Consider the following 21,048-nt stretch of genomic DNA (forward strand, 5'->3'; position numbering starts at 1 on the left):
CCATCACAACGCGTCGAGAAAAAAAGAAAAATAAACAGTGCAGGACCATTTTTGATTCCTAACCCACGCTTGAAACCATCAAACATGTTTAATCGTGGAGAAAGAATATCATCGCTCGGTAATAACGTCAATAGCGGCAATCTCAATCATAATTCAGGTAGTGTTTTAACGCCCCCAAAAAGAGGAGTGCATTCATCAATCAACAATAATAATAATAACAACAACAACAACTCGAATGTAAATCTTAAACAAGAGCTACTTGAGGAACAGAAACTCGAAATAAGAGAAGCATTTCAATTGTTCGACATGAATGGAGATGGATGTTTGGACTACCACGAAACGAAAGTTGCGTTCAAAGCGTTAGGATTTGAACTAACTAAGCGACAAGTGTTGGATATAATTCGAGAATACGATACAGACGAAACCAATTTGTTAACCTATGACAACTTTTACAAAACAGTCGGGGAGATGATTTTGAAAAGAGACCCGTTGGACGAAATTCGTCGAGCTTTCAAGTTGTTTGACATAGACGGAACTGGAAAAATAAGTGTGAGGAATTTGAGAAAAATCTCTAAAGATCTTGGTGAAAATCTTAGTGACGAGGAATTACAAGCTATGATAGATGAGTTTGATCTCGACGAAGACGGAGAAAGTATGTATCAATTGATGTTATCTATTCACACATTAAATTTTGTTTACTAACACAGAGTTTCCCCTTTAGTTAATGAAGAAGAATTTATAAGAATCTGCACTGAGTGATCTGAGTGCCAAGAATACCACCATATAGCAGAAAAGCTTGACTGTATGGAATACCATTTGCCAAATATCAAAATAAGCTGTCCCCCTTTTTGTATGAGTATATGTATACCTTAACGTTCCATTTCGTGTACGCAAAACCATTTCTCTCTCAGACAACAAAAAATTTTCAGGTTTATCTAAATACGTAGTAGAAATCAAATCCACACACAGTTCAACATCATACAATGTCTTGGGTTGTCAGTCGTTCTCGTTTCAAGAGAGATATCAATAAACTTCCAAGTCATCTCAAGCAACAGTGGTTGAAACAACAAGAAGCGACTTCTTTACCAACATTCAAGGGGTTCTTCCCAGAAAGATTACCTAGATCACAACAAAAGACCAGATTTGAGGCTGGCATCACCGAAGGGGACTTGGCATATGTGACAGAAGGAAAGCACAAAGGTAAAGTTGCCGAAGTTTTAGCGTACAGTCCTGAATTTGACTCGGTGTCTTTGGCCAACATCTCTACTAAAAAGCTTTTGCCCAAACCATTTTGGCCTGAAGGTCAAACATCCCATGTATACGACTTTCCCGATTATATACCAAGGAGTAAAGTTAGAGTGGTTGGAAAAAGTAAAGAGGAGGGGAGAATCTCGTACATCGTTGCCGAAGAAGTTGTAATGGGGAAACCTTACTACGACGATAGGTACAAAAGATGGATTCCCGAAAGATATATAAAGCATCATGATTATTTGTTACCTTGGCCAACTCCTGCCAAAATCAATGAAGGAGACTTGTCCACGCCTGAGAATATAGCGACGGAAAGGACTTTCGAGTTTAACACAATTGGGAAGTCATCGATACCAAAACAATTGGTCAATCAGTTAAGAAACCCTTACAGCAAATACAAAAAGAGGGTGCTTGATGGTTTGCAAGTGGCAAAACTCCATGGTCCTGAAATGCCATTGACAATTGAGCAAAAGATATGGTTAGCAAAAGAAGCTGAAAAACCAAAGAAGAAGTTGTACCCATTATCGGAAGAAGTTAGGGAATTCATTGGATCAAAGATGGCAGAACACATGAATAAGATCGAAAGTCCAGAGTTGCGTCATCACTTGGAAACATTGTCGAACGTGAAAATACCTGATTTTGAAAAGACTTCAAAGATGATTGAGGAGACAAAGAATGAAGAGGATTTGGCAAATAAAGAAAGTCAAAATTGATATACTGTAAATAGATTATGCAGGTGTTTCATCTCAACTATAATTTCTCGTAATCTAGCTTACCTTCCAACTTCTTGTTGTCTGCCACTTTTCTGACCGCCTTCATGATGTCATTTTGTATGATATATTCCCTGTCGTCTCTAATTGCGAAAAAACCAGCTTCTGTAACCACATTTCTAATATCAGCACCGTTGAATCCATCACTCATCTTAACTGCTGCTTCGAAGTCAAACTCTCCGTGTTTGGCAATCTGGGCCGTATGAATTTTGAATATTTCCAATCTACCTGCTTCATTGGGCAAAGGAATTTCAATCTTTCTATCCAATCTACCAGCTCTGAGCAATGCAGGGTCAAGTGTATCTGGTCTGTTTGTAGCCATGATAATTTTTGTCTGTCCCAAAGTGTCGAAACCATCCATTTGATTCAACAATTCCATCAATGTACGTTGAATTTCACGATCTGCTGACGTTCCTTCGCTGAACCTACGCCCACCAATAGCATCAATTTCATCCATGAAAATGATACAAGGCTCATGTTCCTTGGCATAAGCAAACATCTCCCTGATCAACCTGGCACTTTCACCAATATACTTGTCGACGATACCCGAGGCCGGAGAAAAAATAAAGTTTGCTCCAATTGTTGCTGCCACTGCCTTGGCTAACAAAGTCTTACCAGTACCAGGTGGACCATATAACAAAACTCCCTTTGGTGGTTTGATACCAACCCTCGTAAAAAGCTCTGGATTTTTCAATGGTAATTCTATAACTTCACGCAACTCTCTCACTTGGTCCGTCAAACCACCGATACCATTGAAGGAAATTTCACCTGGTTCAAAAGTTGTCATATTGTAAACCAACGGATCGACTTCTCTAGGCAATATTCTCATAATCGTGAGTGTCGTCATATCCAATGACACTCTAACACCGTTTTTTAAGTTTGATTTCTTGATAGTATTTCGACATCCAACAATGTAACGGGGTCCACTAGAAGCCTTAACAATAAATCTTTCATCGTCCAATTGCTTCAAGACCTCCCCAATAATTTGGCCTACAGATTGCAACGCCTTTATATCGTTTTCGGTTTTCTCGTAATCCTTCTCCAAATCTCGTATCCCCAATCGCAAGTCTTTCAACCTGGCGTCCCATTTCCTATGCTCAAGCAACTTGTCTTTGAATTTCAAAAGTGCCCTTTCTCTCTCGGGATCAGTTGGTTCTGTAGATTGTTGATTGGAAGAAGTTTCTTGATTTCCAGAGGAATCGTTAGCGTTATTATCTCCTGCATTGGCACCACTTTGTTCCGCGTTCAAAGCCTGCAAAAGAGGATCATTTTCATCAGACGCCATCGCTCGTAGTGATTATATCTATGAAGGATTGAGTATTTGAAAGAGACAATATGATATTTGTTCACTCAAAGTGGCAAAAAACTGTTTCTCTCTGATTGAGCGAGTCGAAAAAATTCAATGTGCACGACTTTTCACACATCGAAACGCATTTGGTAGCAGTAGCATTTCGAAATTACATCAAAAATTTCTTTCAAATGATTCTATGAATCATAAAGTGAAGTAACACAGCCAATACCCGTATCAATTGATTTAAATGGAGTTCACCGCTGTGATATTTTGTGGCCGAGGTAAATCACTTGAGCCGTTTTCGGAGTCGCGAAGCACGGGGTTACCGAAGCCTCTATTGCCCATTGCCAATCGGCCAATGATTAGTTATGTTCTCGACTGGTGTTTCGATGCTGTTTTGTCAAAGATAGTAGTCATCACGCAAGTGGAAACGAGTGAAGCAGTAATGGCTGCAATCGAGAAGTATAAGAAAGAGAGACGCGAGCTACTTGCGACGTCAAGCGATATACCAGAGGCTAGTTTTGCAACCCCCATCGAAATAATGCCATTCACTGCGGAAAACAGTGCTGAAATCATCTACCATCTATACAAGAACTCAAAATTCAGATTACAGGATCTTATATTTTTGCCGTGTGACTTCCTCTCGGATTTGCCCCCATCGGTGATTATTGAAGCGTTTAGAAATAGAAATGAGACCGATTTAGGAGTTTACATTGCATACAAAAATCAATTGGACATTGAGGATAAGAAACTGAAAATTTTCAGCAAAAAATACACAGTATATGCTGGCGATGCAGATGATGATTCAAAGTTACTTGACGTGTACGGCAAAGCGGATATCGAGATGTCTAAAATGTTGCATATAAGAACCCAAATGTGCTGGAGGTACCCGAAGTCTATTGTCAGCACAAAATTACTAAACAGTGGAATATTTGTAGCCTCCAAAGAGATATTCAATGTGATCGAGGAGGCGTCAACAAAATTCAATGAACTGTACTTTGAAAAAAGAAACTATGACAAATTCATTCGCGATTTGGCAAGAAGATCGTGGAAACACTCAGCTACAAAGGCAACAGTTGGTCTTTTTGTAGTTCCAAGCGAGGCTACATTCTTTAGGGTCAATAACCTACCGGTATTGATGGAGGCAAATAGACATTTTATGAAACATCAAGCGATGAAAAAGGGTCAGTCGCAACAAGGTGCACAACAGAAAGACAAACTTGCTGCTCATGTCGGGAATGATTCAATAGTTGGTGAGAATACTGAATTGGGCGAAAAGACCAATGTGAAGCGCAGTGTGGTGGGTCATAACTGTAAAATTGGGAAAAAGGTTAGAATCACTGGGTGTTTGATTTTTGATAACGTAGTTGTTGGTGATGACGTTCAATTAGAAAATTGTATCATTGGACATCACGCAAAAATTCCCTCAAAATCAAAGTTGATCAATTGTAATGTTGAATCTACAAATGAAGTTACAACAGGAACTCAAGCTAAAGGTGACACGTTACTCTGCATGAGTTTAGAAGCTGTAGAGGATGGTGAAAGCGAGGATGAATTTGTATTGAAAACTGGCCCACTCAGTGATTCTAGTTCTGAAGATGATGACGATGAAGATGATGAGAGCGAAGATGAAAGCGAATTTGAAGATGAATACACTGGTAATGAGGATGGATTGTTTGCATATTGAATTGATCTACAGACAATTAAAGCACATGAAAATGTCGTTTACTCTATAAAGTTCCATTGTTGGTCCAAATTAAAAATAAAAAAGCCTCTAAATCGTGACTTAAAGCTTTTTCTTTTTCTTTTTCTTCAACGGACTATCCACCGGGTCTTTGAAGAGTTTAGCACGTTTTAAATCATCCGTCTCACTCTCACTTGACTCTTCTGACGAATAAAACTTTTTGTGTAAATGTTGAAGCTTCTTCTTCTTTATCATGTTATTCCTTTGGGCAGCATTGTGTTGAACTGACATTGGTGGTATACTTGGTTTAAAAGAACTTGAGGGCCTCAAATCCAGCTCAAACTGAAATACGAAATCTTGTGGTATCTTTGCATCATCTAATGAAGTTGCATAATTAGCAGGTTGTGTTGTCGCTAAGTCTGACTTATTCTTTGCATTTGTAATCTCCGCTCGCTTTGTCAATGCCCAGTTTTCCACGTCCTCATCATTTGTGATCACATGTAGCAAGTCGTCAAGGCACTGTAGGTAACCCAACTCATGGGATGCTGAATGTGATCCCTGGCCAGTTTTGTATAAAGCAGCAACAGCTCTTGCCGCATTGGCAAAGTCAGTCTTGATGGCTTGCTTTTGCGCAGCGGTCACCACGCTTCCAGATTGTGGATTAATGGATGAGTTATATAGGGATGCTACAGATTTCGCAGCGTCTTTAAAATGTGTCGTAAGTTCGGTATCCGAAATGCTTGATTGTGAACTTGTTCTTAATTGCGATGATGGGTCATCGTAGCTTGAATGATCAGAAGTCTCAGCTTTGCGCGGCAAAGGTTTCAGCGTTGGTAACGTATTGGACAAATTTGATAAATCCATCTTGTGTAGGGTTGTAAGCACTTGTAGAATGTAATATAATGATTTAATAAAAATTCGGTGATGATCGTAGTCTCATTGTGCTTTAAAGTAGAATTGGTTTTTTCTCCTCACTAACCTACAAAGCTACCATAACTATTATTATGACTACTACTACATACACCAGCAACGCTTACACGTATCAATAGCAACCTATCTGACATAGAGTCTGAGTAAAGGACAGGTCTTGTAGTACCTCCATGTTTTGACTGCTTTACAGGTGTATTACTCGGTCGAACAATATTTGCAACAATCCAAACTCCTGAGTAAAGAGCAATTTTGGCGTCAATGTGGCCAAAACACTTCTTTTTACACCCGTGCCTCTAGCAATAAAGCCATACCATTAAGTGAAGCTATACTTTGACTAATGTCCTCTTTGTAGTGCTATTTCTCTATTTAGCTTTTGTTCATAAAAACTTCGTGAAAGGCTCAAACAAACGCACAACGAAAAATAAATTCACTTGTGAACAACGAATACATATACACACACCTTGGATTCGTTTGAAATACAAGAACATCCAACATGGTTGAATCTACTTTGATATATAGATACGATGGTATGCATATCCAAATCTCATGTGAGATCAGCTGACAAAAACATACTAACTTGTATGTAGCACTTCCTTTGTGTGGATCGGTTGATGATGACGATAGCACCAACTCGCAAGCATTACTAGAACAAAAGAAGAAATGTAAAATCCTAATCAGCAGGATCACTCCGAACTCAGAGCCTCAAGCTACTATCGAATCGGGGGAGTTCAACATTCATTATTTGATCTCCCAGGGGATTATATATCTATGCATATGTAAGAAGTCATACCCACGGAAGCTTGCATTTTCATATTTAAACGAAATAGCACATGAGTTTTACAATAGTCACGGTCAAGAGGCACTAAGTCCAACTGCTAGACCATTTGGGTTTACTTCATTTGATAATTTCTTGCACAAGACTAAAAAAATATACCAAGATCAAAGAGCCCAATCCAATTTGGATAAGTTGAATGATGATCTAGCTGACGTAAAAAAAGTTATGACTAAAAATATCGAGGATTTATTGTACAGAGGAGATTCTTTGGATAAAATGAGCGATTTGTCAAGCTCTTTAAAGCAGGATTCTCTCAAGTATAGAAGACGGGCTCAGAGAATTAACTTGGAAGCATTGATTAAGCAGTATATTCCAATTGTTGGGGTTGGATTAATTTTCGTTTTCATTTGTTATTACCTATTAAGAAGATAGATAGAAATCGTGTGACAGCTTTGAGCAATTGCTTTAATCCTTGTCCACTCCCCTCTTTCTGTATTTGTCGCGACAAATAAAAATGTCTAACCGAAACCTACTCTTAACCATCTCAACTGTTTAATGGAACAGCCACATTTTCTCAAAGTTGCATCTAAATCAGCTTCTAGCTTATTGTCAACGGCGTCAGTACCGCAGCTCAGCTCCACTACAGTGGCAACAACTGCAATCAATTACGAGAATGTAAACCTGGAAATACAATCAATCCGAAATGGTTCTCCATCAACACAATTCGATAATAGTAGTGTAGCATCCGAGCTTCACTTATCAGAGTATATCGAAGATCTACCGTTCTTGCCTTCAAAAGTGCGCAATTCACAACGACCTCAAAATGATCATAATTATTTGGCATTATATAAGAACCCATTTAATTTGGAGGAGGATCAATACTTTCGTCTGTGCATCACCATATCCAAAACCGATGATGAACAACAGTTTCATCGAAAATTGAAGCAGTTTTTCATCTTTTCTACTGCCGGAAAACCGATATACTCAATGAATGGGTCGGACGATGTGATTATTGGTTATGTGGGTGTATTGACAACAATACTTTCTACATTTCAAGAGGATCTTCACAAAGACTTGAAAAGCATCAGAATAGAAGATGAGTTGAAAATTGTTGCCTTGAATAGAGCACCCATAGTGTTGATTACAATTACCAAGTTAAATCATGAAACAGATAGCTTCCTTGAATCCCAACTAAACGTACTATACATGTACTTGTTGAGTATATTGTCAAAATCAGCAATCGATAAGCATTTCAATAATGGACTAAATTATGACTTGCGTCGAGTTTTGAGCCCATTGGACTTTTCGAATTTGGATGACTTGTGTATGAAATTGACCTTTGGATTGCCCAATGGACTTGATTTCTATTTGAGTCAGTTGTTTTCATGTCAACAAAGCATCAAAATACGATACACATTAAGATCAAAAATGAACAAAATACTAAAGACATACAAGGATGAAGATCTAATTTTCACCATTTTGGCCAAGTCTCACATTATTTTAAATTATATTCGCAATAAAACCCACAATTTATCTAGCAATGATATGAAGTTGTTGTTATTTATTGTGAAATCTATGAAGACCAAAGAAGAAGATTTATGGATGCCATTATGTATGCCAGAATTCAATAGCAATGGTTTCCTATACGTATTTGTTCGAACATGGGGTCAGAAAAGTTTGATACTCATTAGTGGGAACAAAAATTCGTTTTACAAATTAAAAGAAATAGCAAGTGGTATAATACTAACAGCCGAAAGATCACAGAACCGTGAATTTCTTGCCAGTTTTCAACGTGAATTAAGTACACCAATCTCGAGCCAGATCCCATTTGTCGTCAAGCATTTCATGTATATAAATAAAAAAACTAATCAATTTGTATGCAGCGAAGCACCACACGAAAATAGAGATGTTGTACTCCAATTGATCAATTACTACACACAATTGAAAAATAACAAGTCCAGTGTACAGATCAAGGATGTATCTATTAAGTACAAAAAATTATCGTATATGAAGTGGGGCAATGTGACTGGGTTTATGATTACCGAGGACGCCTATGCATCTTATTGTATCATCAATGATGATCTCGATTCAAGGAAATTGGTTGATGTTAGTGTTTCTATAATCAAATGGTGTAAGAATAATCAATCACGATTATTTACAAAGTGAAACCATCATCATTGCATTACACGTTTTTCAAACTTTTTGAACGACTCTTGTAGTTTGTCAACATATAACTTGTGCAATTTCTCCAACTGATTCAACTGCTTATTCTCCAGATCTGATAACTTGTGAGTTTTCAAATGCGATTGAAATTTATGTCTGACATCACCTCTGACAGCGGTCAATGACCCCGTTTTGTTATTTCTCAATTTGTCATACAACTCTTTTAAAAGTTTGACGTCATTTTGCTTAGTCTCCAATGTGATTGGGGGTAACGGAACTTTGATATTGAACTTATTTGATGGATCAATGACACCGCTCATGTTTAAACCTGAGCCTATAATTGTATTGATTATTGCTTGAGCATTCAGAGGATCAAACATGGTGATGACAAAATTTCTCCCCTTGACTGACGTTTGTGCAATGGTATTGAATGGAACTTCTTCAACATCCTTTTGGTTACCCACATTGACTAACAAATTATCAAAGATTTTGGGGTTCAATTTACCTAACTTGATTTCGTTTGCCAACTTTTCAAATTTGGCTAAAATGGATTCAAATCTGGAAGTGGCATCTTTGAAATCTATTGTTGGAGTGACAACCTCTTCCTCGGCCTCAGCTTGAATCTTGTCGTCCTCAATTTGGATCTTTTGTTGTTTTTGAGACTTTTTTGATTTGCTATTCTTTTTTGAGGCTAGAAGGATTGTACTCGTATGTAATTTGGCGGTGTGTGGACCCACAGTTATACGAATCAATGAGAACGTCGAGACTCTAATTGGCCTAGGAGGCACTGTTCTCAAGATGTGTTTGAACATGGTTGAGAAGTTATCACGAGAAGTGTTTAGATGAAAAATTTGTTGGACTTCACTTGGTTGCGCCTTTTCCAAATTTGCAGCAAGGCGCTTGTCTCACACGACACACCGTTAGACTACACTCGATTACTCCTGAGTATCGGCAATACAAAACGCCCTTCATTCCTATATCTTTTCTAATATTTGTATACATTTTGTGGCTTCACGACCAACTGCGCTGCCTTCTTTTACTAAATTCGATAGACTAACAATCATTTTTTCTTTAAAGAAGGTGTTCATCACATTTACCCTTGTAGATAAATCTTCCGTAGTTAAAGTATCCAAGTTTTGCAAGTCTCCAAAATCTTCGTCTTTGATATTCATCTCATTAACAAACAATTTCAATGGTGCATATGCTTGTGGTGTGTTCGGTATTAAGTACTTGTAAGATTGTGGATGAGTCAATATTCCATCAGAAACATATTCGTCATCTATTTCACCCTCTTTTTCAAACAAGGTTGCTTGCAAGAACTTGGCCAATGCTATCAAGTGATCTACCCGTGCTTTCTTAGTATTCGTACCGAGAAGTATTGATGAACCTGATGTGATTGAAACACTCTTTGACTTTGAATCTGTTTGTAATGACCACCCCATAAGTATAAATACATTTTTCAATATCTTGACAAAGTACAGTTTCACATCGGCGTACTCAATCATTACATCAAGAAATTTTGTACTTGTGTTTCTTATATCAAATTGTATGTTTGTCATTGCCGATACGATAAATAAGATGATGGTTCGCTTATGCAAATCTAAAAGACCCGGTTGCTTTTTACCGCATTCTTTCAAAAGGTTCAACACCTCCAACCGTACCTGTTTGGATTCGTCTAACATCAATGGAGTTACGCTAGATATAATTTTCTTATAGCTCGATGGGTTTGACGGTAAGTTTTGAGTCAAGCTAATCACGACTTCCTTTCTAGCAGTTGGAGAGTGGTGTTTAGTTAGCGATAGCTGATGTTGTAAATCCTTTGAATGAGCATGTGTTATTGACTGGCCAGGCAAAGAGATCTTTTTTGATTTGAAAGATGTATCAGTGTAATTGTCTGCCTTTTGTGAGGTTTTCCCAACTTTCAACTTCGTCTTTTTAAAATCCTTTTGTTTTTCCTTTTGTTTCCTCTTAGAGCCCATTGTGGTGGAGTGAGTGTTATAGGATGTGTGAGTGTGATAATGGTTGATAAAGTTTCACGATGAGATCAGAATAAATTCTTTGCGCGTCAAAAAAATAAAAGAAAGCCAAAGCTTAATCAAGATCTAACCAGCACGAAACCAGTAGAATACGGACCTTTTTTTTTTTTGACACCGGTGGTTGAGTGCAATGTCTTTGAACGATTTTATTGAACACGAGACTTTACTTCAATCGCTATCGCTAGAAGACAAAACAGAACAACAACGATGGAATTCACAAAGATTTCAGAGGTCCTTCAACGAGTTTGCTGATGAGGATGATATGGACCTCGATGATGACCCGATGGATATTGACGAAGAACCATTCAATGAACACATAGGCGAAGCTGCATCCCCGGAACACCAGGGAGTCACAATCGAGGAATTCGATACCACTCTCGAAAGGGATGAACATCAAAATCTACTCGCATTATTGTCACCAACTATGATGGGCGCTAGATTAGCAATATCCGATAGACCAAAGCTTTTGATGCCACCTTCGCCGAAAGTAAACAAGAATGGAGTGATGGGTGCATCAGCTGAATTGGAGCCTCGGCCCATTACCAAGGCCAAACATTCAATAGATTATGAGTTTGACGTCAGCTCGTACCCAACGGTAAAGAATTCAAACAATCTGGTCCCCAAACGCGACATCTCTGCATTTTACAACATATCCAACCCCAATGTGTTTGCATCAGCGTCTGGGCATTCCACGCACCCATTTTCCAATGAATCCCTGAACCCACATCCAATCCAACCACATCCGCAAATGATCCATCATCATCATTACTATCTCAATGGTAATGATGATAATCAGACACAGCTTGAGAGAATGAGAAGACAGTATTTCAATCAATCGGAGGTGATTGAACTGCGCGAGAAGGATCAAGACAGTAATGTGGAATCGAGGGGGCACAATGCGTCTGATCTTACTCACGGATCCGGCTTTATCAACTTACCAGCCCCTTGGAGACAAGATATACATCCAATCGAAAAAGTGCCATACATTATATCATCGTATTTGCAACTATTCATCAATTTCATTATTTCCATATACTTTATCTACTTTGTTTACTACATTGTCACGTCGATAAAATCAGATGTTAACCACAAACTACAGGTTCAAAAACGGGCTATTCAAGCTCAAATCGACTCTTGTCGTACATTATACTACGAAAGTAAATGTGATGATCCCTCATTTAACGGTCTACCTATATTACGCAAAAAATGTGAAACGCTAGCACGAGGGATGAATCAAGACCCGAATTCTGTTGGAAATTTGTCGATGATCAATGCTCAAATCATAGGACTTGTTTTGAATTCATTAGTTGAGCCATTAAGTTTCAAATTCTTTATGTTTTTATTATGGTGTGGCATTGTAGTATTTGGGTGCAATTTTGTATTTGGATTTGTCAGAGCAAGGACTTATTATGGAGGTCAAACAGGCGACAAAGAGTTGATTAGAAAGCACGAATAAATGACCAATTATTTGTGGAATTTGACAGTAAACTATTTATCATGGCTGAATATCTTTACGTCTCTCACTGTTTGTGCCAATGTGCGTAGAGATGTTAACACACAGTTCGCTTGTGTTTATTCTTAATTTTCCGAGGATCAATGCATAATATACTTTTGTGTAATGCGGAGAAATATTAAATTTTCCATCGTGGATAATAAGAATATCAAGAATAAGTTAGTGATATTATATAAAGAATACTCAAAAAATAAGTTTTGATATAACGGGCTTATTAACTAAAATCAAATTATACTAGGAAGTGACGTGCTTAGCTCCGGATAGCAAGTGAGATTTCACTTTTACTACATTGCTTATTGTAACTAGTTTTGAGGTTTATCTTTAATCCATGATGGATTATCAAGCAATCGAAAATCCACCATCACAAGCAAACTACGAACTTTATTTAACTTTAGATAACTGACTTGATCAGAAGAAGTAGTTAGTAAGCTACGTGCCATAAACTAAACTCCAATAGTTTTCCCTAACATCAATTCTTGAGCTCTATGGTAAACTACACGGATATAGGAACCAGATCTCTTCCATTTTGTGTAATTATGTTTAATTTTACTTTGGTACAAGCGACAGACATACACGAACAACGCATTGCCCATTGAGTACACGTAGACTGGGTGGATCAAGCCTTAAGTTGAAGGTAATCAAATTGAAGGTTCAATTAAATTGCTTTCGATGTTAACGCCTTGCGTGCAGCTTCCCACAATGATGTCATCGCTATTCTTAGCTTCTTCTTGCGCTCTGTTTCTTTCAATTTGTGTTCGACCATAAACATGGCTACTTTGGTGTCCAGTATTTCTAAGAGTAGGAGCATTATTGCTCATGTGGGATTGAAGGTATACAGGGTTATTTCTGAATACACCACGTTTTTGCTATCAGTAAACCGGCACTTTCCATTGATGAATGCAAAGTGTTTTTGCCTTTTTAGTCCTTTCAGTATGCCTATATCTTGCACCCACAATGGTCAGCTTTTTTCGAACCAGATTACCTCCACCAAGACCATTCTTGCTACTGGACTACAATCAAACGTGCTTCGGAGTTAAATCAATTTTGCTAACTCAACTTTGTGCTACAGCCGGAAACAAAGAGAAGAAAAACAAAAAAGAAGGGACAAAAACAAAAGAAAGACCCACGGCTATACTTAGTACCAAGATTGAATCTTTGTGATGGAATGATAAAAATTTGAGAGATGCTACATATATAAAGGCTAGTCGATCTGCAATGGATTTCGACAAACTTGATCAAGCTCCTATTCTTTTTACTTCTTGCTTATTTTGTTCTCTAGAATAACACCAGTTTAATTTTTTGAAATGGGAATATTTGGCACCTCAGAAAAAGAAGAAGCTGAGCTCAGAGAGGCAGCTTTGTCTTCTCAGCAACACCAACAAGAAGGCTTCTTAGAGCAATCAGGAAGGAGGCCCAGCAGCACATCGAACAATTTGTCACAATACGAAACTGCATCCGAGTACTCAGCTTTTGCTGACGACAACCATAACTTTTCAGAGCCCAATGAAGATTACCAAGAGATGCCAATAGATCCAGTACCAAAAGATCATGTGACAGGACCTGAAGGAACGTCTCAACCTGTTTACCAATTCGAAATGCCATACGGGCAGAATGATAGCGATTCAAAAACTCTTGAAGCTAACAACAACTTACAGGAAGCTAACACATCACAAAAAGAACCCTACACATCAAGCGAGACAGCATCCGAAGATGGAGTTCATCCTATTCCTTTTCAAGCGAAGGATCCACTAGAGGATGATGAAAATGCTTTAAACAGACAGTATACTTTGGAGAGGATAAGGTCTCATAAATCAATTGAGGAAGTGGCTTCGGAGCAATTTTTACAAACTGGTGATCGTGTTTATGCCGTTAATGAACTTGATTGGGATGGTCCTGATGACAAAGAAAATCCACACAATTGGTCAAAACTTAAGAAATGGTGGATTACCTGTACAGCAGCAACAATGTGTCTTGTTTGCTCGTTGGGATCGTCCATGTACACCGCTGGTATACCTGAAATTATGCAAGAATTTGGAGTGTCACAAGAATTGTGTCTCTCTGGTTTGACATTCTATTTGATTGGTTTGGCTGTTGGGCCAGCACTTGCTGCTCCGTTATCTGAAACCTATGGAAGAAAACCTCTTTATGTAATTAGTTGGCCTATCGGGATGCTCTTTACCATGGGGGTTGGTTTATCGCCCAATATCAGAACCTTGTTGGTTCTTCGATTCTTTTGTGGATTCTTTTCCAGTCCAGCATTATCAGTCGCAGGTGGTACTATCAGTGATCTTTGGTCCAATGAACCATCAGAACAATCATTTGCTGTTGCTATATTTTGCTTGGGTCCATTTTTGGGACCTGTTTTGGGTCCAATCATTGGTGGATTTTCCGGTGAGTACAAAGATTGGAAATGGCCTGCTGCTTGGGTTTTGTTAATGTTTTTTGGTGCCATTTGGCCCTCTGCCATCTTGTGCCCAGAAACTTTCAAAAGGGCGATTTTAGTTCGCAGAGCCAAGAAGAGAGGAATCAAGGTTGAAGCCCCACCTGTTAACTGGGCTTACATCAAAAAAATGATGAAAGTCAGTTTGGGTACCCCATTGGTGTTGTTGGTTATGGAACCAATCGTTTTTTTCTTGTCTTTGTACATCGCCTTTGTCTTTGCTGTTTTGTTCGCATTTTTTGAAGCTTTCCCCGTTATCTTCAGAGGGAAGTATCACATGGATTTGGGTATATCTGGTTTAACATTTATTTCCGTCGGAATTGGTCTTGTTGCGGGCGTTGTGTTTTACGTCGTGTTGGACAAGACTATTTACTTTCCCAAAAATCCTGATGGCACAAGGGGTAAGAGAGACGAGAACGGTAACATAATCTGGGATGCACCTGAATCAAGGTTGTTGGTGGCAAAGATTGGAGCTTTTTGTCTTCCGGGTTCTCTCTTCTGGTTAGGTTGGACAGGTAGAACTGGAAATATACACTGGCTCGCTCCAGTAGCAAGTGGTGTTCCTTTTGGATTTGGGTTGATTTTGGTTTTCTTTGCTGTTGTTTTGTATTTTTCCATGTCATTCCCACCAATGATTGTTGCATCGTGTATTGCAGCCAATAACTTGTTGCGTTACGTCTTGGCTTCGGTTTTCCCACTTTTCACTGTCCAGTGTTTTGAGAATTTGGGAATCGGTTGGGCGGGATCATTGTTTGGATTTATTGCTGCGATCATGGTGCCTGTACCATTCATATTCTCCTATTTTGGTCCAAAGTTCAGAGCCAGAAGTAAGTTTGGATATGCTGCATTTTTCAAGAAAATGGCTGAAGAGAAAGCTGCTAGAGAAAAAGCTCAAGGTGGTAACAAAGAACAACCACCTAATCCTGAAAAGGATGTGGCCACTAAAGTATAGTTCTTGTAAGTAAATGGGTGTCATTAATGAAGTCTAATCCCTAGTCTTTATTGTAGTCGATTGTATATAACATTGTAGCTCTCACAGGGTTCACGTCAGTTGTGCATAGTTTCAAAAGAAAAAGCAAAACCTCAAGATTATTTTTCTTCTTCTCTACGCAACTTTGAAAAGTTAATAGACACACTATCAGCCTTTGCAGCCCAAGAAGTTCTTCAATCAATCCTCGTCTATCATTTTGAGGAGTTACTTACTGAACTTTTAGAGTAACTAAACCAACGCTTTACTTTATTACGTGGATGCATTCAGTTCGGATCAAAACTTGACTGTTTTATAACGTGAATTTGGAACCATGGTAAACAACAATAATAACGGGGTGCACAATCAAGGACCCAATAACCAGATAAACCAAAACATGAACAATGGGGCACAGAACCAATCTTTTCCTGGTGCTCAACAACAACGGATGCAACAACAACAGCAGCAACAACAACAACAACAACAACAACAACAACAACAAAACTTGCAAAATATTCCACCTCAACAATTAGCACAGCTTGTTCAAGCTATGAAAAATGACTTTGAAATAGCCAAGAATGCTACTGACGAACAAGTGAAGCAGCACCATTTGAGTCGGGCCGAAAATATAAGAAAGGTGTTGGCGAGATATCAAGCGCAAAGAAATAGATTGCAACAACAACAACAACAGCAGCAGCAGCAGCAGCAGCAGCAACGTAATATGACTTCCCAACTGCCTCAGATTGCAAGTATACAACCAGGAATGCAGGCACGGCCTACATCTGGTCAATCCAATATCATGTCACAACCTAATGTAGCCAATAACAATTCATTCAATCAATATGGTAACACGGGTCAAGGCCTGCCAGTGATGAACAATTCTCCGGCAGTAAACTATCAATCTCCTGGTCTAGATTCAAGCAATATACCACCTGCAACTTCGGCTATATCTAACGGTCGTCAATCACAAGTCGGCAAAAATAAACATGAAGTGGAGGAACAGAGTAAACAAAAACTACATCAACAACATCAACAGCAACAGAATCAGCAATACCAGCCTCCGAGAAAGGCTAATCCCATTCAAGGACAAAGTCTGAACCATCCTAATCTGCTGCAACAATATAGAAACATGTTAACAAGCATGAGCTCTAGTACATCTAGTGGGGCTGGTAGTGGCACCGCTGGATCTATTAATCTTCCATCAAATACCATTTCTATGGAAAAATTCAATCAAATCAGGCAAAAGTTGACAGAAATACAAAGGAAAATCCAATTATTAGAGCAAAGCAAAAAAGCTGGCAATGCAACACAAGAACAAGTTTCGATCATTGATAGAGAATTGGTTGAATATAGATCCAAGTTTCAACAGTTTCAAAAAATTGGTATATATATGCGAAATCAATTGGTGCAACAGGCTAAACAGCAACAACAACAAAGGCAACAGGGACAGAATCAGCAAGTGCAGCATCAGCAAATTCGAAACCAGCCTGTGCAAAACCAACAAAGTCACAATCTGCAGAGCCAATTACCGCAACCATCATATCAGCAAGGGCCTTTACCTCAATCATCGCCACAGTTATCGAAACCGCAACAACAAAACCAATTACCTCAACAAATTCAAGGAAACAATCAGCAATTTTCCCCACAATTGTCACCTCAACAATCGAATAATTTTCAAGGATCACCACAGCTTCACTCGCAAAGTCAACAACAACAACAACAACAACAACAACAGCAACACCAGCAGCAGCAACAGCAACAACAGCTATTAGCACAGCACCAGAGGAATATAGCTAATGGTCAACAGGCAGTGCCACCACAATTGGCAGCAACAAATATGAATGGGGCAGCATTGAACCAACCTCTTCAACACCAATCGAGACAACCATCTCAAGCAGGAACACCTTCATATCCAGCCTCGCATGCTACTCCGTCTCAACACATTCAAAAACAAGCACCGCTTCAAAACCAGAGGGTACCTAGTCGGCAAGCCTCTGCCACACCGCAAGCTCAAACGCAGCTAATGCAACATTCAAGCAGACAAGGCTCAGCTTCGTCTGAGAAAAAACCAATTGGGACCGGAGCACTTTCTACCGCCGATGGAACTCCGAATGGATCCGCTGCAAGGTCTGGATCTCCTGGTGTGGAAGGTCGCTCAACGCCACAGCGGCCTAAATCGGCAATGTCAATGAACCTTGCTGGAATAACAAAACCCAGTGGCCCATCAATTCCTATTTCGAGTTCGATCGATATAAAGCCTCCAACTGTTGTTACGTTTAATTCAACAACTGACACAAGACCTACTTTGACTGGAGGAGGCGCAAATTCATTGAGCATGTTGTGGGATACACCAGCAATAACCAAATTACCCATGTTTGATTTGGAAGGTGGAGAATCTACAACTGAATCAGGTAGAGTTTTGAACAAGAGAAAATTGCAAGATATTATCAGTACTGTTGGAGTAGATGAGGGTGATGGGAAGACTACAATTGATGGAAATGTAGAGGAATTGTTGTTGGACTTGGCTGATGAATTCATCTATTCTGTTACAAGTTTTGCTTGTCGATTGGCCAAGCATAGAAAAGTTGACTCAATCGATGCTAAAGATGTACAAGTACATTTGGATCAAAATTGGAATATCAAAATACCCGGTTATGCCATGGATGAGATTAGAAGCACGAGGAAGTTTCAACCTAGTACTACCTATAATCAAAAAGTACAGGGAATTGAAATTTCGAAGGCGGTTAATGACGAGATTTGAAAGGAGGGAGGGCTAGCGGCGCACAGTATTCTTCTGGTGTAGCTCTATATTTATCGAGATTCTTTTTTCATGTATACGCAAATATTTACCCAGAACTCAATTGCAGTATTTTACTTTGGCATTTTAAGTCACTTTTCAGCTTCGTTAGCTTCCTTGTTAAGCTTTCGAATTTGTTTAGCCCAGGCTTTATGTTTCTGATCATAAACACCCTCTGCAACACCATGTAAGAAACCCTGTTTATCCTCCAACAACTGCCAAGGTGTTTTCCTCTCTGAATCGTTCTTGATTAAACAAGAATCGATAAATTCACAAAGTAGTGGATCGTATCGTGATTTTGTCACTGGATTGATTTTGTTTTTCAAAGTTGGTGGTTTTTCATTCACTATCCGTTGTAAAAGATCCAATATACCTTCTGGACCTTTGAACGAGTTGTTGCTAGTATCACTTTTCAAGCTGTTGTAAGCACTATTTCCGTTTTCGTCATCGTCATCGTCATCGGTCCAAACCGGAAGGCCACTAGCCAATTCAATCAACATTAGTCCCATTGACCAAACGTCAGACTTGACACCATAGTTTAAACCCTGTATTCTTTCCGGGGACATGTACATTGAGGTTCCCACAAATGTGTCCGCCATTGCTAGTGAGTTGGTAAGTTCTCGAGACACGCCGAAATCACACAATTTGAATTCACCTCGATGTGTCATCAAAACATTATTGGGTTTGATATCACGATGAATGATCTTGTGCTTATTGTAAAGATATGATAACCCTGACAAAATGGCAAATGATAGCTTCTTCAACACATAAAGAGGAAACTGTCGATTTCCGCAAAATGGTAAAATCTTATCCAATGACCCACAGTTGCAATATTCCATGCATATTACAATAGTGTTGTTACTGTTCAAAAAGGCACCATAGAATTCAATAATGTACGGAGATTGACATTCATGTAGTATGCGTAACTCTCGAATAATCTGCGTTTGAATAACACTCTTCAGATCAACATGGATTATCTTTTTTGCCATGGTTTTTTGTGATGGGATATGCAAGACTTTGGATACAGAGCCCGAGTTCCCCAGACCCAATTGCTTCAAAGTCAACAAGTCCTTGTTGCGTAGCTTGATTTTACTCGTGGTTGCAATTGGTGATTGCGTTTCACTCAATGTGTCAACAAGTTGAACTTTCGACTCGACTTGCTGGCCAGACATCTTTGTAGGGGAGATGGAAGATATAACAGTCTGCCGTTTTCGTCCAAACGTATCATTGGGTGTTGACTTACTGCGTTGGGAATCCGGTCTTGTTTTCAATTCTAATTGAGACATTTGATTTATGAGCATTGCTGTTGAAGCTTCGGTTTCAGGATCCATATTTCTATTGCTACCGTTGAAATCATAATTTGCAAGTCCAGCACTATTAGGCCTACTAAGGGTTTGTGTTATAACGGCATTCAGCAGCGGAGATTTTCGCGACCGCGAATCGGCCAAAATTGCAGGTGCAGTTGCTTGTTGAGCCATGATTGGGCGCTTCAGGGTATCCTCTGGCTGTTGCAAAGACAGTGATGTGTTCGCTAGACCGAGAATTGGTGCCGGTCGTTGCCTCCTCTTCATTGATGTTGGCTCTCGTATCAAATACAGTTCATCATGCTTGACCTCGTTTTGAGTCATTGGTGATGATAGGGACAAGTGTTTGAAGTTTTTTCGATTTAGTGTCTTCTTTTCTAATATTTCCGAATCATCAGTATGTGCGTGGTTGGGATCAGAGTTAGTTGGGATAGTTTTGTTGGATGGATTGGTTGTTGCACGAATGGTAGTTTGACTCTTATATTCGTCGTTCAAACTTTGTGATGGTGGTGGTGGTGGTGTTGGTATTGTCGCACCTCTTGACCGCGAGAGATCACTTGGGCCACGTTCTAAACTCATGTGTGGCCTACTTTGCGATGTCGTAAACGATATTGTTGTGGTAGTGTCGTGGTTGAATGTCTCAATCGAATGTTGATTTTATGGCATAAATCAACTTGAAACTGATATGTTTCGTGTTGCTAAATATAGGATCAACTTTTAGTTTGTATTTTTTTTTCTTCCCTTCTCATTCGGCGTTTTCAGTGTAATGGTAGCGCGGGAAGTTGTTTAACCGCATAAGAATTAATCTGAGTAGCAAAGTGATGGTTTCCAATGGTGATAAATGTTTGTTGGCAATGGGGTTGTTTGGAGTCAATAGGAAGCTCCAAGTGTATTTCCAACTTGATGCACAAAACATGGTGGCTCCTGTGTAGGTGAACTTGCACCGACTTCATAGATGCACCAACATTACGACATGCATGACTTTTTTTAGACCGATGCTCAAACTTTGCAGATTGGCGGCAAGGGGCAGCCTTCAGTTCTTTAAATATAGCTATATCTGGGGAAGCGATTAGAAAATCATATTATCTATTTGTGACCTTATCTGAGCAAGCGACTGTAAGAATTGATTG

The 21,048-nt window shown here is 39.1% G+C and overlaps 13 protein-coding genes across 13 annotated transcripts; 8 read left to right on the plus strand and 5 right to left on the minus strand. All coding sequences in view use genetic code 12, as the record gives it.

Annotated features, from left to right (window-relative positions):
- Positions 1-84: 84 nt before the first annotated feature.
- On the plus strand, positions 85-759 carry CPAR2_202320 (centrin; the record flags this gene model as incomplete). The annotated part of the gene is made up of 2 exons (XM_036809086.1): positions 85-652; positions 722-759. 2 exons carry the CDS (start codon positions 85-87, stop codon positions 757-759), a joined length of 606 nt encoding a protein of 201 aa, XP_036665759.1.
- A 224-nt stretch (positions 760-983) lies between these two features.
- MRPL40 (mitochondrial 54S ribosomal protein YmL40) lies at positions 984-1,961 on the plus strand (the record flags this gene model as incomplete). Its single annotated transcript, XM_036809087.1, has 1 exon — positions 984-1,961. One exon carries the CDS (start codon positions 984-986, stop codon positions 1,959-1,961), a length of 978 nt encoding a protein of 325 aa, XP_036665760.1.
- A 37-nt stretch (positions 1,962-1,998) lies between these two features.
- Positions 1,999-3,303, minus strand: RPT4 (proteasome regulatory particle base subunit; the record flags this gene model as incomplete). Its single annotated transcript, XM_036809088.1, has 1 exon — positions 1,999-3,303. The coding sequence occupies one exon, from the start codon at positions 3,301-3,303 to the stop codon at positions 1,999-2,001; it is 1,305 nt and encodes a 434-aa protein (XP_036665761.1).
- A 253-nt stretch (positions 3,304-3,556) lies between these two features.
- Positions 3,557-4,996, plus strand: GCD1 (translation initiation factor eIF2B subunit gamma; the record flags this gene model as incomplete). The annotated part of the gene is made up of 1 exon (XM_036809090.1): positions 3,557-4,996. One exon carries the CDS (start codon positions 3,557-3,559, stop codon positions 4,994-4,996), a length of 1,440 nt encoding a protein of 479 aa, XP_036665762.1.
- A 99-nt stretch (positions 4,997-5,095) lies between these two features.
- On the minus strand, positions 5,096-5,857 carry CPAR2_202360 (uncharacterized protein; the record flags this gene model as incomplete). The annotated part of the gene is made up of 1 exon (XM_036809091.1): positions 5,096-5,857. One exon carries the CDS (start codon positions 5,855-5,857, stop codon positions 5,096-5,098), a length of 762 nt encoding a protein of 253 aa, XP_036665763.1.
- Positions 5,858-6,416: 559 nt separating this feature from the next.
- SEC22 (SNAP receptor) lies at positions 6,417-7,130 on the plus strand (the record flags this gene model as incomplete). Its single annotated transcript, XM_036809092.1, has 2 exons — positions 6,417-6,450; positions 6,511-7,130. 2 exons carry the CDS (start codon positions 6,417-6,419, stop codon positions 7,128-7,130), a joined length of 654 nt encoding a protein of 217 aa, XP_036665764.1.
- Positions 7,131-7,253: 123 nt separating this feature from the next.
- CPAR2_202380 (uncharacterized protein) lies at positions 7,254-8,864 on the plus strand (the record flags this gene model as incomplete). Its single annotated transcript, XM_036809093.1, has 1 exon — positions 7,254-8,864. One exon carries the CDS (start codon positions 7,254-7,256, stop codon positions 8,862-8,864), a length of 1,611 nt encoding a protein of 536 aa, XP_036665765.1.
- Positions 8,865-8,872: 8 nt separating this feature from the next.
- Positions 8,873-9,673, minus strand: CPAR2_202390 (uncharacterized protein; the record flags this gene model as incomplete). Its single annotated transcript, XM_036809094.1, has 1 exon — positions 8,873-9,673. The coding sequence occupies one exon, from the start codon at positions 9,671-9,673 to the stop codon at positions 8,873-8,875; it is 801 nt and encodes a 266-aa protein (XP_036665766.1).
- A 162-nt stretch (positions 9,674-9,835) lies between these two features.
- CPAR2_202400 (uncharacterized protein) lies at positions 9,836-10,840 on the minus strand (the record flags this gene model as incomplete). The annotated part of the gene is made up of 1 exon (XM_036809095.1): positions 9,836-10,840. The coding sequence occupies one exon, from the start codon at positions 10,838-10,840 to the stop codon at positions 9,836-9,838; it is 1,005 nt and encodes a 334-aa protein (XP_036665767.1).
- A 187-nt stretch (positions 10,841-11,027) lies between these two features.
- Positions 11,028-12,353, plus strand: CPAR2_202410 (uncharacterized protein; the record flags this gene model as incomplete). The annotated part of the gene is made up of 1 exon (XM_036809096.1): positions 11,028-12,353. The coding sequence occupies one exon, from the start codon at positions 11,028-11,030 to the stop codon at positions 12,351-12,353; it is 1,326 nt and encodes a 441-aa protein (XP_036665768.1).
- Positions 12,354-13,714: 1,361 nt separating this feature from the next.
- On the plus strand, positions 13,715-15,802 carry TPO4 (Tpo4p; the record flags this gene model as incomplete). The annotated part of the gene is made up of 1 exon (XM_036809097.1): positions 13,715-15,802. One exon carries the CDS (start codon positions 13,715-13,717, stop codon positions 15,800-15,802), a length of 2,088 nt encoding a protein of 695 aa, XP_036665769.1.
- A 412-nt stretch (positions 15,803-16,214) lies between these two features.
- Positions 16,215-18,578, plus strand: CPAR2_202430 (uncharacterized protein; the record flags this gene model as incomplete). Its single annotated transcript, XM_036809098.1, has 1 exon — positions 16,215-18,578. The coding sequence occupies one exon, from the start codon at positions 16,215-16,217 to the stop codon at positions 18,576-18,578; it is 2,364 nt and encodes a 787-aa protein (XP_036665770.1).
- A 128-nt stretch (positions 18,579-18,706) lies between these two features.
- On the minus strand, positions 18,707-20,497 carry HST7 (mitogen-activated protein kinase kinase; the record flags this gene model as incomplete). Its single annotated transcript, XM_036809099.1, has 1 exon — positions 18,707-20,497. The coding sequence occupies one exon, from the start codon at positions 20,495-20,497 to the stop codon at positions 18,707-18,709; it is 1,791 nt and encodes a 596-aa protein (XP_036665771.1).
- Positions 20,498-21,048: the final 551 nt, after the last annotated feature.

The sequence above is a fragment of the Candida parapsilosis genome, contig 005809, assembly GCF_000182765.1.
Source record: "Candida parapsilosis strain CDC317 annotated contig 005809".
Taxonomy (NCBI): domain Eukaryota; kingdom Fungi; phylum Ascomycota; class Pichiomycetes; order Serinales; family Debaryomycetaceae; genus Lodderomyces; species Lodderomyces parapsilosis.